The 16,697-nt window shown below is 45.2% G+C and overlaps 2 protein-coding genes across 6 annotated transcripts in view; one reads left to right on the top strand and one right to left on the bottom strand.

Moving 5' to 3' along the window:
• Positions 1–12,708, top strand: part of LUZP1 (leucine zipper protein 1) — an 80,155-nt gene extending 67,447 nt beyond the window's left edge. For both annotated transcript variants that reach the window (XM_036347887.1, XM_036347888.1), the window contains 2 exons: positions 3,546–6,733; positions 8,888–12,708. In XM_036347887.1, the coding sequence (XP_036203780.1) occupies positions 3,665–6,733; positions 8,888–9,043 (3,225 nt within the window). In that variant the 5' untranslated portion in view covers positions 3,546–3,664 and the 3' untranslated portion in view covers positions 9,044–12,708. The remainder of the gene's footprint in view (positions 1–3,545; positions 6,734–8,887) is intronic.
• Positions 12,709–14,058: 1,350 nt separating this feature from the next.
• The window catches only part of KDM1A (lysine demethylase 1A), a 70,767-nt gene continuing 68,128 nt past the window's right edge, over positions 14,059–16,697 (bottom strand). For 2 of the 4 annotated variants that reach the window (XM_036347889.1, XM_036347890.1), the window contains 3 exons: positions 16,084–16,211; positions 15,328–15,474; positions 14,059–14,563 (listed from right to left, as the gene is read on the bottom strand). In XM_036347889.1, the coding sequence (XP_036203782.1) occupies positions 14,378–14,563; positions 15,328–15,474; positions 16,084–16,211 (461 nt within the window). In that variant the 3' untranslated portion in view covers positions 14,059–14,377. The remainder of the gene's footprint in view (positions 14,564–15,327; positions 15,475–16,083; positions 16,212–16,697) is intronic. The other 2 variants (XM_036347891.1, XR_004973869.1) reach the window with 2 other exon arrangements.

Raw genomic sequence — 16,697 nt, 5'->3', positions numbered from 1 at the left:
TCCTTCTCACTAAAGAATTTCTTTTAATATTTCTTTCAAGGCAGGCCTACTGGCAACAAATCCCCCCGATTTTTATTTGTCTGAGAAAGCATTTTTCTTTACTTTTAAAGGATAATTTTGCAGGGTACAGAATTATAGGTTGGTGTGTTTTTTCCCCCTCAACATTTTAAATATTTCACTCCACTCTCCACTTGCTTGCGTGATTTCTGAGAAATTGGATGTAAATCTTACTTTTGCTTTATAGGTATTTTTTCTTCTGGCTTCTTTTAAGGTTTTTTTCATCTCTGATTTTCTGCAGTGTGAATATGCTATGCCTAGATGTTGTTGTTTTTTTTGTTGTTTTTTTGACATTTATTCTGCTTGGTGTTCTGAGCTTTGTGTTTTTTTTGTTTTGTCTTATTTTTTAAATATGTTTTTATTGATTTTTAGGAGAGAGAAATGAAATGGTTAAAAGGGAGAGCCTAACCTATTAGGGTTTTATCACCTACTAAGAGTTTTTTTAAACTCTGAGTTGTCCACACTGTGCTTCAGCAATTGTCAATTGCAGTTTAGGTTTTCTTACCCTGATACTAGTTCTTATGGAGGTTTCTAGTGTGGAAAGTGTTGATTTTTCTGAATCCACTGGTCTAATTTTTGGGGGGAAGAGTTTTTCTCTGTGACCTCAGTTCTCAGGTAGACCTAAGAAGAGTTACTGATTTTCAGTTTGTTCAAAGTGATGACTTCTAGGCTGCTCACATGCTGGACCTGAAACTGGAAGTCTGACCTACCTTCTCTGTGGCTTTTACTTCTTAACTGCCTGAAATTTTTTTAAAGGTATTTTTTTTTATTGTGGTAAAAAATAGTAGCTGTACCATTTTATTTTCCCACTAACAGTGTACAAAGATTCCAATTTCTCCACATCCTTACCAATGCTTGGCTACATCCTAGTGGGTGTGAAGTGATAGCTTATTGTGTTTTTGTTTTTTAAAAAATATTTTTATTGGATGAGGACACATTTGTAATACCTTAACTAATAAAAAAAATAAAAAAAATTAAATATTTTTATTGATTTTAGAGAGAGGCAGGGAGAGGGATAGATAGAAACATTGATCTGCCTCCTGCACACCTTAGTGGGGATCAAGCCCACGACCTGGGATGTGCCCTGAACAGCAATCCAACTGTGACTTCATGTGTCAACGCTCAACCTCTGAGCCACACTAGCTGGGCTAATTGTGGTTTTGATTTGCGTTTCCTGAATGATTAGTGATGCTGAGTATGTTTTTTTTATGATTGTTGCCATTTGGATATCATCTTTGGAGAAACTGCCGTTCAAGTCCTTTGCCCATCTAAAAATGAGGTTGCCTGTCCAGATGGCTCAGTGGATTAGCATGGTCCCATGCACCAAGAAGTTACCACCAGTGATTCCTGGTCAGGGCACATGCCCGGGTTTCGGGCTTGATCCCCAGTAGGGAGCATGCAGGAGGCAGCTGATTGATGTGTCTATCTTTCCCTCTCCTTTCCTATCTAAAAATCAGTAAAAACATACTAAAATTTTTTAAATGAGTTTTTGTTAATATTATAGCAGTTCTTTATATATTGCTTATTAATGCCTTCTCAGTATGCTTACTATTACCAAATAATAGTGTTTTTCTTGAAATGTGATTTCTTTCTGACTTCTATGTTATTACTGTCCAATGTTTTAGTTCCACTTTGATTTTATCCTGTCCCTCCCACCCAATTAATTTTTGTTATTAACTGATTCAGTGCTTGGTGGGGTTAAATTTATTTACCTTCCATCCCTTCTTCCATCTCATGCCTTCCTTAAGTGATCAGTTTCTGTATTCTGAAGTACATTCAGAAAGTTTTTTCAGTGAGGGTCTGTTAATAAACATTTAGGTTTTTATTTTCCTTTCCTTCTCATCTAGGCACAGATTTAATTTTGGTTGAGACTTTGCTTCCTGAATATGAGGCTCCATTGCATATCTTTTTATTTAATTTAAAAAATATTTTTACTGATTTCAGAGAGGAAGGGAGAGGGAGAGATAGAAATATCAATGATGAGAGTCATTGATTGGCTGCATCCGGCACACCCAACACTGGGAATTGAGCCCTCAACCTGGGCATGTGCCCTGAGTAGGAATCAAACTGTGACCTCTTGGTTCATAGGTCAATGCTCAACCACTAAGCCATGACGGCCGAGCTCCATTGCCTATCTTTTATCAGTTCTTGAAATTTCTTAGCTAGTAGCTCTTTACAGATTGCCTCCCCCCATTCTGTCTGTCCCTTCCTTTTGTACTACTTCTTAAACTTTGTCACTTTTGGACCTCTTTTGTATTTCTCCTTATCTATTAACCTCTCCTTCACTTTTTCTGTCTTTAATTATGTGTTGTCTTTTGTAATTTCCTCATATCTCTTCTTAACCACTATACTCTTCATTAGCATCTATTTGCTATTTTTCTTTACATTTCTAGAAAATTTTATTTGGTTAATTTAAAAATCTGATATTTATTGATAGCATCTTGTTATTGTGTCCTGTTTTTGATTCCTTCTTTTATGACTTAATTTATGATCTGTAGCCTATCTTACTTTGATTCTTATTGGTGCAAACCTCTTTTGTTCAGTCATAATAAAAGAGTGGTCCTTATGTGTTTTGTAGTTTGGACTTGCAAACTCAGGTTTAGCAGGACTTCATCAGTGGGACTCTTGTGTGAACTCGATAGGGAATCTCTTTCCATACTATTTTTGTTTACCTCTGGTAGGTTTCCCAGGGATATTACCAGGCTGAGACCATTTTTAGGTTAGCAAGTCAGTGAGAGCAAGTCATCCTAGACCACTCATTCTCTAGGTATACTGTCTTCCCTTTCTGCCTTAAAAGAACCCAGGTCCTGTTATCTTCCTGTGTCAATAAGGTGATTTTTTTTTTTTCACTAGTCTGCTGCTTTCCCAGAAGCTATAGTTCTTAACATTCTTAGGATTGTTTACTGCTTTCCTACCAAGAGCTTTCCATGCATTATCTCAGAACAGTACTGGGGAGAGAGATGGTAGGCTTCATTATCCCGATTTTACAACTAAGTAAAACCCAGGCTGTTTACTTAATGATTTATAGAAAAACTAATGACTCTCCTGAGATTATGCAGATGGCAAATGGTGAAGATTTTCTCACAGGAAATGAGGCATTCTTTTGTGTCTTTTTGCCATACTGCCTAGAGGTATTGTTTTTATTGTTTTGTGTGTTTTTTTCTTTTTTGGTTGCCTCTTGAAAGTGCCCCAACCAGGGTCTGAACCTGCAACTTTGGTATGTGCGCTGACTGGGAATCGAACCCACGACCTTTTTGGTGTAGGGGACCACACTCCCACCAACTGAGCCACCCTGGCCAGGGCACTGGTGGAATTCTTCATTAGGCTGAAACTATATATCACTTCATTATCAGCCATAAAGAACCTTATCTTGTAGGTTTATTCAAATTAGAGTACCTGCTATGTTTTAGGCACAAGAAGCACATTTGAGAGCTGACATGCAGATTTTATATTTACTGCCTGACATGCTTTATGTTTTCCGTCTGTAGAGTGATAATGGTCTCCAGCTGCCAAAGAAGGTTGTGGATGCCAAAAGAAAGGTAACCATTTCTCATCCCCTCGAGTGGAATTGGATGCCCCTTGGAGTTCACACTGGCTGGCGGTAGACATGGCTGAGTTTACAAACTACAAGGATACTGCCTCCAGCCGCCACCTGCGGTTTAAGTTACAGAGTCTAAGCCGCCGCCTTGATGAGTTGGAAGAAGCCACAAAAAACCTCCAAAAAGCAGAGGATGAACTCCTGGATCTGCAGGACAAGGTGATTCAGGCAGAAGGCAGCAACTCCAGCATGCTGGCTGAGATTGAAGTGCTGCGGCAACGAGTGCTGAGAATTGAAGGCAAAGATGAGGAAATTAAGAAAGCAGAGGACCTGTGTCAGCTGATGAAGGAGAAACTTGAAGAGGAGGAAAACCTCACCCGGGAGCTGAAATCTGAGATTGAGCGGCTTCAGAAACGAATGGCCGAACTGGAGAAGCTAGAGGAGGCCTTTAGCAGGAGTAAGAATGACTGTACCCAACTCTGTTTGAGTCTGAATGAGGAGAGAAACCTGACGAAGAAAATCTCCTCTGAGCTGGAAATGCTCAGGGTCAAAGTGAAAGAACTGGAATCTTCCGAGGACCGCCTAGATAAAACTGAGCAGAGTTTAGTGTCAGAGTTAGAAAAGCTGAAATCATTAACTCTGAGCTTTGTAAGTGAGAGAAAATACCTGAATGAAAAGGAGAAAGAAAATGAGAAACTTATAAAAGAGCTCACTCAAAAACTGGAGCAGAACAAAAAAATGAACCGAGATTATACAAGGAATGCTTCTAATCTTCTGGAAAGGAATGACCTGCGGATTGAGGACGGTATCTCTTCCACACTGCCATCCAAAGAATCAAGAAGGAAGGGCACGCTGGACTATCTAAAGCAGGTAGAGAATGAAACAAGAAATAAATCTGAAAATGAAAAGAACAGAAATCAGGAAGACAATAAAGTCAAAGACCTTAACCAAGAGATTGAGAAACTTAAGACACAAATCAAACATTTTGAATCTTTGGAAGAAGAGCTTAAGAAAATGAGGGCCAAAAATAATGACCTTCAGGATAATTACCTAAGTGAACAAAATAAAAACAAACTCTTAGCCAGCCAGTTGGAGGAGATAAAGCTACAAATCAAGAAACAGAAAGAATTAGAGAATGGGGAGGTGGAATGGGAGGATGCTTTCCTGTCTAGCAAAGGCCGGCACGAGAGGACTAAGTTTAGAGGCCACGGGAGTGAGGTATCCGCGTCCAAGCACACATCTCGGGAACTGTCCCCTCAGCATAAGCGGGAAAGGCACCGAAACAGGGAGTTTGCTCTTAACAGTGAGAACTATTCTCTGAGCAACCGGCAGGTTTCCTCTCCCGGTTTCACGAACAGGAGGGCAGCCAAAGCTTCCAACATAGGGGCAGGTACAGATAGTGGGACTCAGGAGACAAAGAGAACTGAAGATCGATTTGCATCTGGCTCCTCTCAGAGTGAAGGGAAGAAGTCCAGGGAGCAGCCATCAGTGCTTAGCCGCTACCCTCCCGCTGCTCAGGAGCACAATAAGGTTTGGAGGGGTACTCCCAAGCCAGGCACTGAGAGTGGGTTGAAGGGAAAAGTAGAGAAGACAACACGAACATTTAGTGATACCACCCATGGATCTACTCCCAATGACATATTGTGTAGAGCTGACAAGGCTTCTGACACCTCCTCTGAGGCCCTCTTTGGCAAGAGGGGGCAGGCGCCTAGCAATGGAAGTCTAACTCAGGCCGCAGACTCTGGCAGTTCTAAGGCCATTGGCACTCTGGTCTCATCTCGAAGATCTTCCTCAGAAGGGCTCTCTAAGGGCAAAAAGGCTGCCAATGGCCCAGAGGCTGATACCAGTTCTTCAAATTCTAAGGCTCCACTTTCATCGAAGTATCCTTATAGCTCCAGAAGCCAAGAGAACATCCTTCAGGGTTTTTCAACCCCAAATAAAGGAGTTGATCAACCTGTAGCAGTTGTGATGGAAGATAGCAGTCAGCATGAGGCCCTAAGGTGTCGAGTCATCAAATCTAGTAGCAGAGAGAAGCCAGACTCAGATGACGACATGGACATGTCGTCTCTTGTTACCGCCAAATTGGTCAACACAACCATCACCCCAGAGCCAGAGCACAAACAACAGCCCAACTCTAGAGAAACAGCCAGATCCCGAGGGGGCCTTAGAACCGCCCTGTCGGGGGATGATAAAGATGTCGGGACAGAAAATGAATCTGTGAAACCTGTCAGAGCCTCCACCAATGCTGTGGAATTCCCAGAGGCCAATGGTGCTGGGGTGAAAAGTCAAAGGCCCTTCAGTCCCAGAGAGGCCTTGCGGTCCAGAGCTGTCATCAAACCTGTCATCATTGATAAAGATGTGAAAAAAATCATGGGAGGGTCTGGAACTGAGGCCACATTGGAGAAACAGACATCCACCTCCAAACCAGGACCAAACAAAGTGACAAGCAGCATTACTATCTATCCCTCTGACAGCAGTAGCAGCAGCAGCCCAAGAGCCGCTCCAGGTGAGGCCCCGCGGGAGAGGCACACATCCACCAGCAATATCCAGGTTGGGCCACCAGACCTCACATCAGTGAGCAACCATGTCAACTCTCCCTTTGAGCTCTCCATTCACAAACATGACATCACCTTGCAGTTCACAGAGGCTGAAAGAATGGGAGATGGGTCCCTGAAGAACAGGCCTGAAACAGTGGTCTCTCGGAGCAGCATTATAATCAAGCCCTCGGATCTGGTGGAGAGGAATAACCATGCACCCCCTGCAGAGACAATCAGGTGGAAAGGCCATAGTGCCCCTTCGGAGGTGAGCCCTTCAGAGGCCAGGCATGTTACTGTGCGGAATGCCTGGAAGAGCAGGCGAGATTTGAACTCTTTAGAAGACCCCCCAACTCAGATAGGTAAACATGTGGTATCTACCAATGCCTACACCCAGAGGTCTTCTACAGACTATTCTGACCTTGAACAGCCCAGGTCTTACCTTTTGGAGCAGGGTCCTCGAAGGGTAGGAAACCCAGGGGATGCCCCTGAGCTCTCTTCTAGAAGGACCCAAAGTAGCCTCACTGTGTCAGAGATGCTCACTCGCCGGAATCGGGTAGGCGATGCTGTCACGCCTGCGGCTTGGAACCATGTGGCAGGCATGGTAAGTCCCACTTCTTTCCCCACTTCAGCTGTCCCTTCCCCTTCCCTTTTTTCCTTTGCCCCCTTTGTCCTAGCTTGCGTGACTCAGGATTATGGAGACCATGGGGCAGGGAAACAGTGGGTAGCTCAGATAATTGTTGAAAATAAGACAAGTTTGCCCTTAAACAATAAAGTACCTTGAGGAAGGTATTTGACAAAGGAGCATTAATTTCCAAAAATCCTTTTTCCCATTTGTCTCCTGTATTTGTCTTCATGTATGCAGGCCTCAAAAAAGGAGATAGGGCCTCTGCTTTCTTGGGTTGCCAGAGTAGCCAAAGGAGCGCTCCTTCTGGCTCCACAGAGCAGCACCTAGAAACACAAGAAACAGCTGTAGGGAAGCTCTGAGTAAGAGGAAGCCCAGCGACCTTTCTGTAGAGCAGAGATGGAGCAGGGAAACGAATTCTTGGCTGCCTCAGTTCAAACAGAGGATCTTTGCCAGCTGCTGGCATGTAGGGCAGGGGTGGGGAACCTTTTTTCTGCCAAGGGCTATTTGGATATTTATAACATCATTTGAGGGTCATGAAAATTATTAACCTAAAAATTAACCTGTTATATTTGGTCAAACATGTAATTAACTCACCAGTAATGTCTTGGCAGGGCCAAAGTGATTGGTGGCCATATACAGCCCGTGGGCCAAACGTTCCCCACCCCTGATGTAGGGGGATGAGGAGAGCTAGGGCTTACACTGAGCCTACTTTATGGGCTTTATGCCTGAGCATCTTTTTGCCCCAGATACCTGTCAAGCCCATTACATGATCAGTCTGAGGGCAGGGCTGGTTCCTGTAGCTTATTACAGGATAGATAAATCCAGAAGCTCCTCCTTATTTGAGGGTCAGACTGTCAGAACAGCATTTGAAGGGGAAGCCACTGGGAGTATATTTTAGATGTGGAGCCTGTGATGACATTTTGGATCTAGACATTATGATTATACTAGAGGCCCGGTGCACAGATTTGTGCACTGGTGGGGTCCTTTGGCCTGGCCTGTGCCCTCTCGCTATCCGGGACCCCTCAGGGATGTCGGACTGCCAGTTTTGGCCTGATCCCCATAGGCCAGGCTGAGGGACCCCACTGGTGCATGAATCTGTGCACTGGGCCTCTAGTATGCATATAAAATCTTTGGTTAATCTCTTCCCTCCCTTCCCCTTCCCTCCTTCCCTCTGAGATTCATCAGTCTGTTCCATATTCCATGCCTGTGCATTGAGCGTCTGCCCCTATTGGTCAGTGTGTGTCATAGCTACTGGTCGAACGGTTGCTTAGGCTTTTATATATATAGAAGATAGATGTTAACACTTGACAAAGCACTTCTCCACCTACTTACCTCATTCAGTCTCTCCAACAGCCGTGAGCAGGTTTTATCTCCATTTTCTTAGATGTAGAAACTGAAGGTCAGAGACAGAAAGTGCCTTATCCAAGGGAAATAAATACTGGAAGAACTAAGATTTGAATCCAGGATTCCTATCTCTAAGTCTACTCTTCTTTGTAACCTGCCACCCTTTCTCACTCATACTTGTGTCCTTTGATCTTAATTTGCTTTGGAGCACCAAAGCAAAACATTAACAAGGCAGAAGTCTGGCAGAAGAAAGTGAAAGATGGGTGTCTAGCCCTCTGAAACTTAGGCTGTCTGAGATAGGATGAAAGGTATGTGATGAGAACTAGGATATGGCATGTAAAAGGGAAGGAATGTGACTTATCGGTGGGAAGTAGGAAAAGAGCTGTCCAGCTTCTGTTTCAGCATACTTCCTGCCTACCCACCAAGGAAATGGCTCTCACCCTGAGAAGCATGCAGCCTTCATGTGCAGAACTAGAGGACCACTGGCTACTACCTAAGGGTACCACTCCCATGCCTCCATTCCTGGCCCTGTACTCTGTAGAGCTCCTGTTCACTTGGGAACCCCCCAGTCTACCCTAGGGGTTCCTAGCAGACTGGAGTTTGCAGTCTATTCTGATTTCCAAGGAATTTTTATATTGGCCTGTTTATCTTTGCTGGTCTGTCTGGGCTAGATCTCTCTCTGCCAGGCTGGAGGGACCGCTGGGATAGCAGGGATAGGGAGTGAGGGTATCTTTGTTACTCACTATATTGTCTTCCATATCTCACTTTTGTCATCTATTGGCACAGGAAGAAGGCGATGACTGCACACTCAGTGTCTACAGGCGACCACACAGCTCCATGGAACGGCCTGAACTGCCCGTGAAGCAGGGGCTGTCAGAGCCTGGGCAAGTACAGGCTGAGGAACGATCACGACCAACCAGGCCCTGTGCTGAGGAAAACTGAGCCAGCCGGGTGAGGTCTGCTGTGTCCTCTGCTCCTGCTCAGCTCCTCCACCTTCTCATCCTATGAAGGATCCCGGGCCAGTTCACTGGGCTAGACACGAGGCCTTGGCTGGGAGATTGTAGCAGAGAGCCAGGCTGTGGCTCAGGGCCAGGTGGCCAATGGAGATCAGAAACTACAAGCTGGACAGTCACCCAGGCCCAGCCTTCCCCGGTTGATGCATGAGTCCCCTCTCCTTGTCCCTGCCCTGTTCCCGGTAGAATCGGCCACTCTGGCCCCCAAATAGGGAATGATATAGAACCGTCTTATAGCCTCACCACACAATAGCCCCCTTCCACGCAGTTAATGTTCTGATTTCTTGGTCTCCTCACCACATCCAGTTCACACCCTGTCTGCCCTCGGGACCCAAGTACTGACACTAAGACTTACCAGCCGTCAGCTCCATTTAGGGAGCGTCCATTCCTTTCCCCTTCGGAATTCCTCAGACTTTACCGGAGAGGTCTGTGCTGCCTCTAGGGGATTATGGGACTATGACCTGGCCCCCTTGCTGACCACTGTTTTCTGGAGGCAGAGACACAGATACCTGCCCACCTATTGGAATGACATCATCCCTCCCCCGACCCCAGCTCACCTTCCAAAAGCACCCGGAAGTGCACAAACCTCATGCATCTCCTTCCCTGGGCACCAATAATGCTACTGGCATTGCCTGCTTCTCTCCTGTGGCTGGAGACTTCACGCTGACTTTGTTTCCACCTTCGGAATATTCCCAGACTAAACTGGGCCTGACCCAGCATACTCTGCCTTCTAGGAAGCGCCCAGCAAAGGGAAAGTGGACAGGAAGAAGCACTTTCCCTTTAGTCACTCCACAAAGCAATAGCTCCATGAAAGGCCTGGACTTTGTTCCTCCTCCTCCATCCCCTAGGGAGGAGGTATCGCACTTTACCAAGCTGATGCATTCCTACAGAAGTGGGCCCATGATTCCTGCAAACGAACTATCATGACGACTTCATGGGAGGAAAGGTAACACATGTCCATTAAGGGCCCCAGATTTATACAATTCAGAATGCAGCAAACTTTTCAGGAAGCCACATAAATAAAAACTGATTAGCTTGCTTATTCACATGGGGAAGTTAAAAAAAAAAAAACCATGTAATTTGACACTGCTATTTCTATAGCATTCTCAGTTCAAAAAAGGGATCCCCTTCAAAGGCTACCTTTATGAAGCAGAGACTTCCTTCATAGTGAAAGCAGAGTAGGAGTCAGGGAAGCTAGATTTTCTTAATGGCTTTGTACTTTGCCTCAGTTTCCTTATCTATAAAATGAGTTCTTTGAAATGGTTTCTAAGGGTCCTAAATCTGGCAGTCTAAGATTCTTTTTCCATCATCCCGCTGGGTGGTGGTGGTGTGATTCTCGATTTTGTAAGGTGTCAGTCATCCAAATGGGTTTGAGGAATGTGTCCTTTGATGGTTTTCCTGGGCCCTTTTAATCGTGAGGTTGAGCTCAGAAACACTCCATTGGCTTCATTTTTCCAGTCTGTAACATGGTTAGATTTTTGGCACCAATGCCATACAGTATCTCCTGCTTGCACTTTCCATAACACCAGTTGGTGTGTGTCCTGTTTCTATGCTTCTTGAGTCATCTTTTCTGGCTTTACTCAGTGTGGGAATCAATGTTCATCCCCCCTATGTCTGCATCAGACTTGGCAGTCCTGGAGGCTTGGGGAGCACCTACTGTCCTTTCAGGGACAGGAATGTTTTGCTCCTGTTTCCGTTTTCTGGAGTTTTGCCAATCTGTCATGAGGCTTGCCTGTACTTCACATTGCTGCCTCAGATGTTCAACTTCAGATGCAATTTTCAAAACCTCTTCCTACTGATTTCTCCTGGGTCACCAGCCAGAAACTAGCTTTCTCAAGGCTGCAACCTCTCACTTATAGCCTCCCTACCATCTTCACTGGTTGGCAACCCTGACAGTCCAAAGGAAACTGACTTCCATTGGTCGTCAACTAAGAGTATAGGAAGGTCTGGCTCTTCTCTGCCGGTGGAAACACGAGTGCCAAGCCATGCCTTCAAAGTTCTCGCTGATAATTCTCATCTTGGGCACTGGAGCCCTGGATTCTGGTGCTGTAGCTCCTGGTGCCAAAGTCTGGATCTGTTCACATTTCAGGAACATCAACATCTGCCGCTACCCAAAATGCTGTGTGGAAGAGGGACAGCTCTGATGCTCTCTCGCTGGGGCGGCTATCTTAAAATCTGAGTGCAATAAGGTTTGGTTGTACCAGTTATTTCAGGATATTTTGTTTCATCTGCACATTTTCTAGAACTGCTGAAAATAGATTTTAAAGAAATGTCCTCAGCATTATAGAAAATACCGTTTGTAATAGCCTGTGAAGGCTATAGGCTCAGTTATCTTGGGCTTCAAATGGCTGGCAAGGCTGGCTCTCAGATCCCAAAGTTGGAAGACACGTTTTTGAAAAGCAACCTAGGTGAGACCATCTGGACCCAGGCCTCATCATCAGGGGTTCTGGGAGAAACATCCAAATAAAAGGGAGACCTGGTAGTTGAATAGTTCTCTAATCAAGCCAAATATTCCCTGTCCCAGCCAATAAACCCACTTTACGACAGGCCTTTTCTGCAGCTTAGCTCGAACTTTCAATTTTCCTGGCAGGTATGTGGTCGTGGGAGGGTCCTAGTGAGGCGGGGAACCTGGCTCTCCAGAGCTGCTTTGCTGGAGGAAGTAGAGCTGGCCAAAAGCCAGGAGCTGGTCTCTTCTACCTGCTCTCACCTGTCTCTTGCCGTTCTGGTATTAAAAACTGGAGAAAGCTGCAGGGATACGGGCAAAAAGAAGCAGTGGGTGTTTCTGCTTTTGAGTGGCAATGAAGCAGTTATAATGTGGGTTACAGGGATTTGCAGTGGGGCCAAGGATTCCAACCTTCTCCACAGGCAAGCTTGCACATAAATCATCCCTCTCTCCTGGGGTGTGAAGGGGTCTATATTGATCTTGGACTTGTCATCCTGGAGCAGTTTTAGTTCATTATATTTAGTGGGTTAGTGCCAAGTGCTACCACTTTCCAATAAGGGAACAGGGACCCAGCCTCTGGTCTGGCCCCTAACTGCCTTTGTGGGCGTGGTGTTTTGTTTTTGGTTGTTGAAGACTGCTTTGGAAGAGCTGCTTTTAGGGATTATCTTTTGAATACCCTGCGTGGGGAACAGGGTTCTCAAAGCCTCATAACCAAGATCATAGGAAAGGGGCCCTATTTTCCTGCTGCTTCACAGCTCAGAACAATGTACTGAATGGAATGTATTTTTAAGAGAATAAAGTCTATTTTTTGTATTTTAAAGGTTGGGAGGGCTGGGGAAGTAGCCCGCAAAAACTGCTATTACATTATCTGTTGGTCCACACTTACTTGCTCAGGCAGGTGCTCGGGCCTCCCCGCCTGGCCCTTGGAGTCTGGGTGCAGCAGCTTCTACATTCCTGCTCCGGGCATGGGACCAAGGAGGCCGGAACCCTGCCACTGGAAACCAGGGCAAAGCCGTGAGCAGTGACTCAGGGCTCCTTGGGTGCATGTGTCTAGTTGAAGCTGCCTGTCTGCATGTATCCTCTGGCTCTCATGCTGTCTGTCGGCTCTGCAGCACAATATGTAACCAATAAAGCTCCCTAGTTTCCACGTGTGTGAGTCAGTGATGCCATTTGTGTTGATGTCATCTCTGCATACAACTTTTCTATGCGTTGGTGCAGCTAGTATATTTCACCGTATTTTATTTAAAATTCTCAGCCAATTACTGGTGCTGTAAGGACTGGAAACATAGCTGAGGCTTAGTAAAGAACATACCTAGAAGCCAGAACTGAATTGGTATTAGAATCATCCAGCACCTATTTTATTGCTACATTTTATTTTTAGGCTTGTCACACACAAAACAAACTTCTCTCAAGGGTCCTATGCCATCTATTTAAAAAACAAAAGCACCTAACACTGGTTCAAACACCTTAACCACCCCCTCCCTGCCCCAAGGTAACAATATTAATGGCCGAGCTGGGCTCCAAAGTCGTCATACTTCCCACTGTTTGCTACTCTCACCTTTACATCAATTATACCACTTGCTCTGATTCTGGTGTGCAAAATTTCCTAATTACTGTCACTCATCCCAAGACTAGGGAAAAAGCCTTCCACTCAGACCACCAATGTAATATCCCTTAAATCTTACTAAGAATAAAACCTCATTTAGGGAAGAATTCACTAATGCAAGTTAAATCCGATTTCTAGAAGCAGATTATACACTCGCATTTAGTCTGCTAAGAGCCCTTGGGTAAGGAATAGGCAGACATTCTGTTCCTACAAGTTTTTACCTTACATGGCAAAAGAGACTCAAAGATTTTGAAATGGGGGAGATGATCTGGGTGGGCCTTAAAGTAAATCACAAGTATCCTGAGTGAGATGGAGGGGGATCTAAAGATCACAAGTGATGATGGAAGCAGAGACTGGTGTGCTTTTAAGATGGAGGAAGGGGCCATAAGCCAAGGATACAGACAGCCCCTAGAAGCTGAGAAAAGCAAGGAAATAGAATCTTCCCTCAGAGCTTGTTGGTAATTTGTTATAGTAGCGAAGTTACCTAAACCCTTGATCTGTTCCTTATGTAGAAGTTGCCAAAACTTTATACCAGTACCTTGGACAGAAGTACAGTTAGACATACCCATGGAGGGAATCTGGAGAATAAAGCCAGGATGGTCTGTAGAGGACTACCCAAACTTTGTGTTGTCTGGTTTTTTGAGAATTCAGTTTCCCGATATCCGTATGCTCATGCCTTTGGCACATGGTCACCTTCCCCACCCTTGTGGGGAAATCTAGCCTCACAGACCAGGAAGCCCACTGTTCTACAGGAGCCTGTCTTCTGACCAAGTCATCTTCTCCTTTACATAAACATCCTCCTCATTAAACAGATGACATTAACATCTCCAACGGAGAACACTCCTGTCTTGTATACAGCTCTAACGCTAAGGGAAAACAAACAAAACGATAGGACTAATTTTATATGAAGTTTTATTCTCAAAATATAAAAAAAACTACCACACACCAAGAGACTAAGATGTTCTCTCATAGCACTTGCTTGCCTCCGTCTTGAAGAACACACACTTCCACACTAACTGGACAAGTGCCTTCATCCCTGGCTCCAAGTCACTCAAAGGAGACAACCTCCTGGGCCACCTGGCCATCCTGAACTTCGGTAACTGACCGGAAGCCCAAAAGCCAGGGCAGGTTTCTCAGGAATCTATTGCTAGAAGAACTTTGCTTACACAGCAAAAGACACACACGTCAGCCTCTTCCCTTAGGGTACATTGGTTTCAAATGCTTGGGGACTGCTGTGCAGGGACACCTGGCGTGGCCTGGCGAGGCAGGGTGTACATGGCTCCCAAGAATTGGTCTGCAATCCTTCCTGCTTCTCGAAGGCCACTCAGCAGAGCACCATGGACGGTGGCAGGGTAGTTACGGATTGTGTGTTCTCCAGCAAAGAAGAGTCGTGGAATTGGCTATTTGAGGAAGAAAAGTTAAGAGGAAATCAGCACATTGCAAATATACCTTTGCTGTGTTTAAACTTCCAAGTTTCTGTTGGCCTTTAAGGCTGAACTTATCCACCCCCAAACCACTAGCCCATCATTCTACCAAAAAGGGTCGCCCTTAGGAGCAGGCGTTTTATTAGAACTGACAGAACTAGGAGGGGACAACAAAACTCAGCCCAGCCTTAGTTCCAGAGTGACATGTAATTGCACCTCTTCTCACATTCCAGTTTAACTCTGGGGACACCCAGTTCTGAAGCTCACTTGCCTCATGCACTACCTACTGGAGGTGGGGGTGACTGCCCTGAACCACAGAGCACACAGCCTTTGTTCTCACTCGGCTCAGAGCAGGTCTGTCTTAGCGCAGGTCCTGAGAACACACTCCTCTTTGGAGCAGGGTCAGGCATCGTCTAGGTAAGGGCCCAAAGTTATTTCTCAGTGATTGGGAGCCTGCAACAATCCTATGAACCATTACAAAACGGGGTGCAATTAAAAACACTTTTTATTTTGTTTTATAGGGACAAAAATCTGAATACAGACTGTTTAGATTTAACAAAGCCAAAATGTGAGAAACCTGATGCAAAAGATAACTGCTCCTCCCTTTTCCTCTGCTCTGGGTTATGTGAAAGGGTCCAAGACTGACTAAATCTGTACCAATCCGTGGCATTTTTACCCTGAGAACCTGGGATACTGGCCTCTTCCCAAATAAGCCCAGGTACAGTTTGTTAGTTTCTCACCTGGGGGGCACCTGGAATTGAGGGGCCAGGAGTGATTGGCTGAGCCATTAAATCATAGTCATTCCCAGATGATCCTGCAGCCACATAGGAATAGGAGCCCCGGGCCCAGGGATCAGCACGCCAGCGAGACACCACCGTTTCCTTGGGCTAAAGAAAATACCATGGGCAGAAGTTACTGCTGGACACTAAGGACAGACAGTAATATCTGAAAGGTGGAAAATGGTGGTGAGCGGAGATACAAGTTCTGAGAGAGCTGAAGAGGAAACAGACATGAGAGCCAAGTGGTAAATGCTGATGCTTTAAAATATGTAACAGAACGCCTTCAGACTGCAACCAAGCCTATGTCTATGAATCCAGAGCTCTACCAAGGACTTGATCTAAATTAAAAACTCTCTCCCAAATTCACATGAAGTACTGATATACCTCCTTTCAAAGGAATCATAAGGGTCTGTAAGTGTTTCAATGGGCCTAAAGAATAGAAAAAAGTACCAAAAGATTATCTTAAGACTTCCCTGAGGGAGTCTGGCCACTCTGAAAGGTGGGGTGTGGTGGTGACGGTAAGAAATGCAGCAAATAACTTTCTGAATCCCACACTTAGGCATGAACTCCAGACATTAGCATTCATGTAAATCCATACACACTTCTCAATTCTGGCTGAAACTGTCCTGACCAAGCACCTGTGCTGCAACTTAAGAGACTATGTCAAACGTGTCTTTTGTCCAAACCCCAGGTCCCCGCTTTTCCCCACTCACTCACCTGGGGCACTGCACTGCTACCAAAAATCCCTTTGAGAATGGCCAGGCATCGGCCAACGATCACATCATCACTTATGTTTTCCATGATGCCAGCAGCTTCTCCTGCCACTAGTGCCAATAGTATTGGAGCTAGGGAAACAGAAAAGACAATTCCAGGGTTTTCCTACAGACTTTTCTCAAGAACCTCCTTAATGGGTCCATTATTCTCGGTGCTCTGAAATCTGACAACCAACAGACATGCACCACTCAGCTAGAGACAAGTTGTTTCTGAAAAGGTAACTTGAAATCTGCCCCCAGAAGGGAGGTGGCAAGCTGCAGCGGTGACTCGTGTACTTCCCTGTTTATAACTGCAGGTGTCACTTCAGACCTTGTTAGCAAAAGAAAACAAGTATCCCTATGCTGAGACCAAGAATTCTTAGCCCTGACCACCGGGGACAGCTCCGCAGGGGTTCCCTTTCAGCTATCCCAGGCCCCTCCAAGCCCATCACCACCTTTACTCATCCACTGGGTGACTATGCAGGAGACTTCAGGGATAAACACAGTAGTCGATGCTGGGGATATAAAAACAATAACTGACTACTCCACAGACAGATATCACAGATAGATAATTATGAA

The sequence above is a fragment of the Myotis myotis genome, unplaced genomic scaffold (assembly GCF_014108235.1).
Source record: "Myotis myotis isolate mMyoMyo1 unplaced genomic scaffold, mMyoMyo1.p scaffold_m19_p_2, whole genome shotgun sequence".
NCBI classification, from domain to species: Eukaryota; Metazoa; Chordata; class Mammalia; order Chiroptera; family Vespertilionidae; genus Myotis; species Myotis myotis.
Note: the sequence above shows the minus strand (reverse complement) of the source record. Positions and strands in the feature narration are given on the sequence as shown.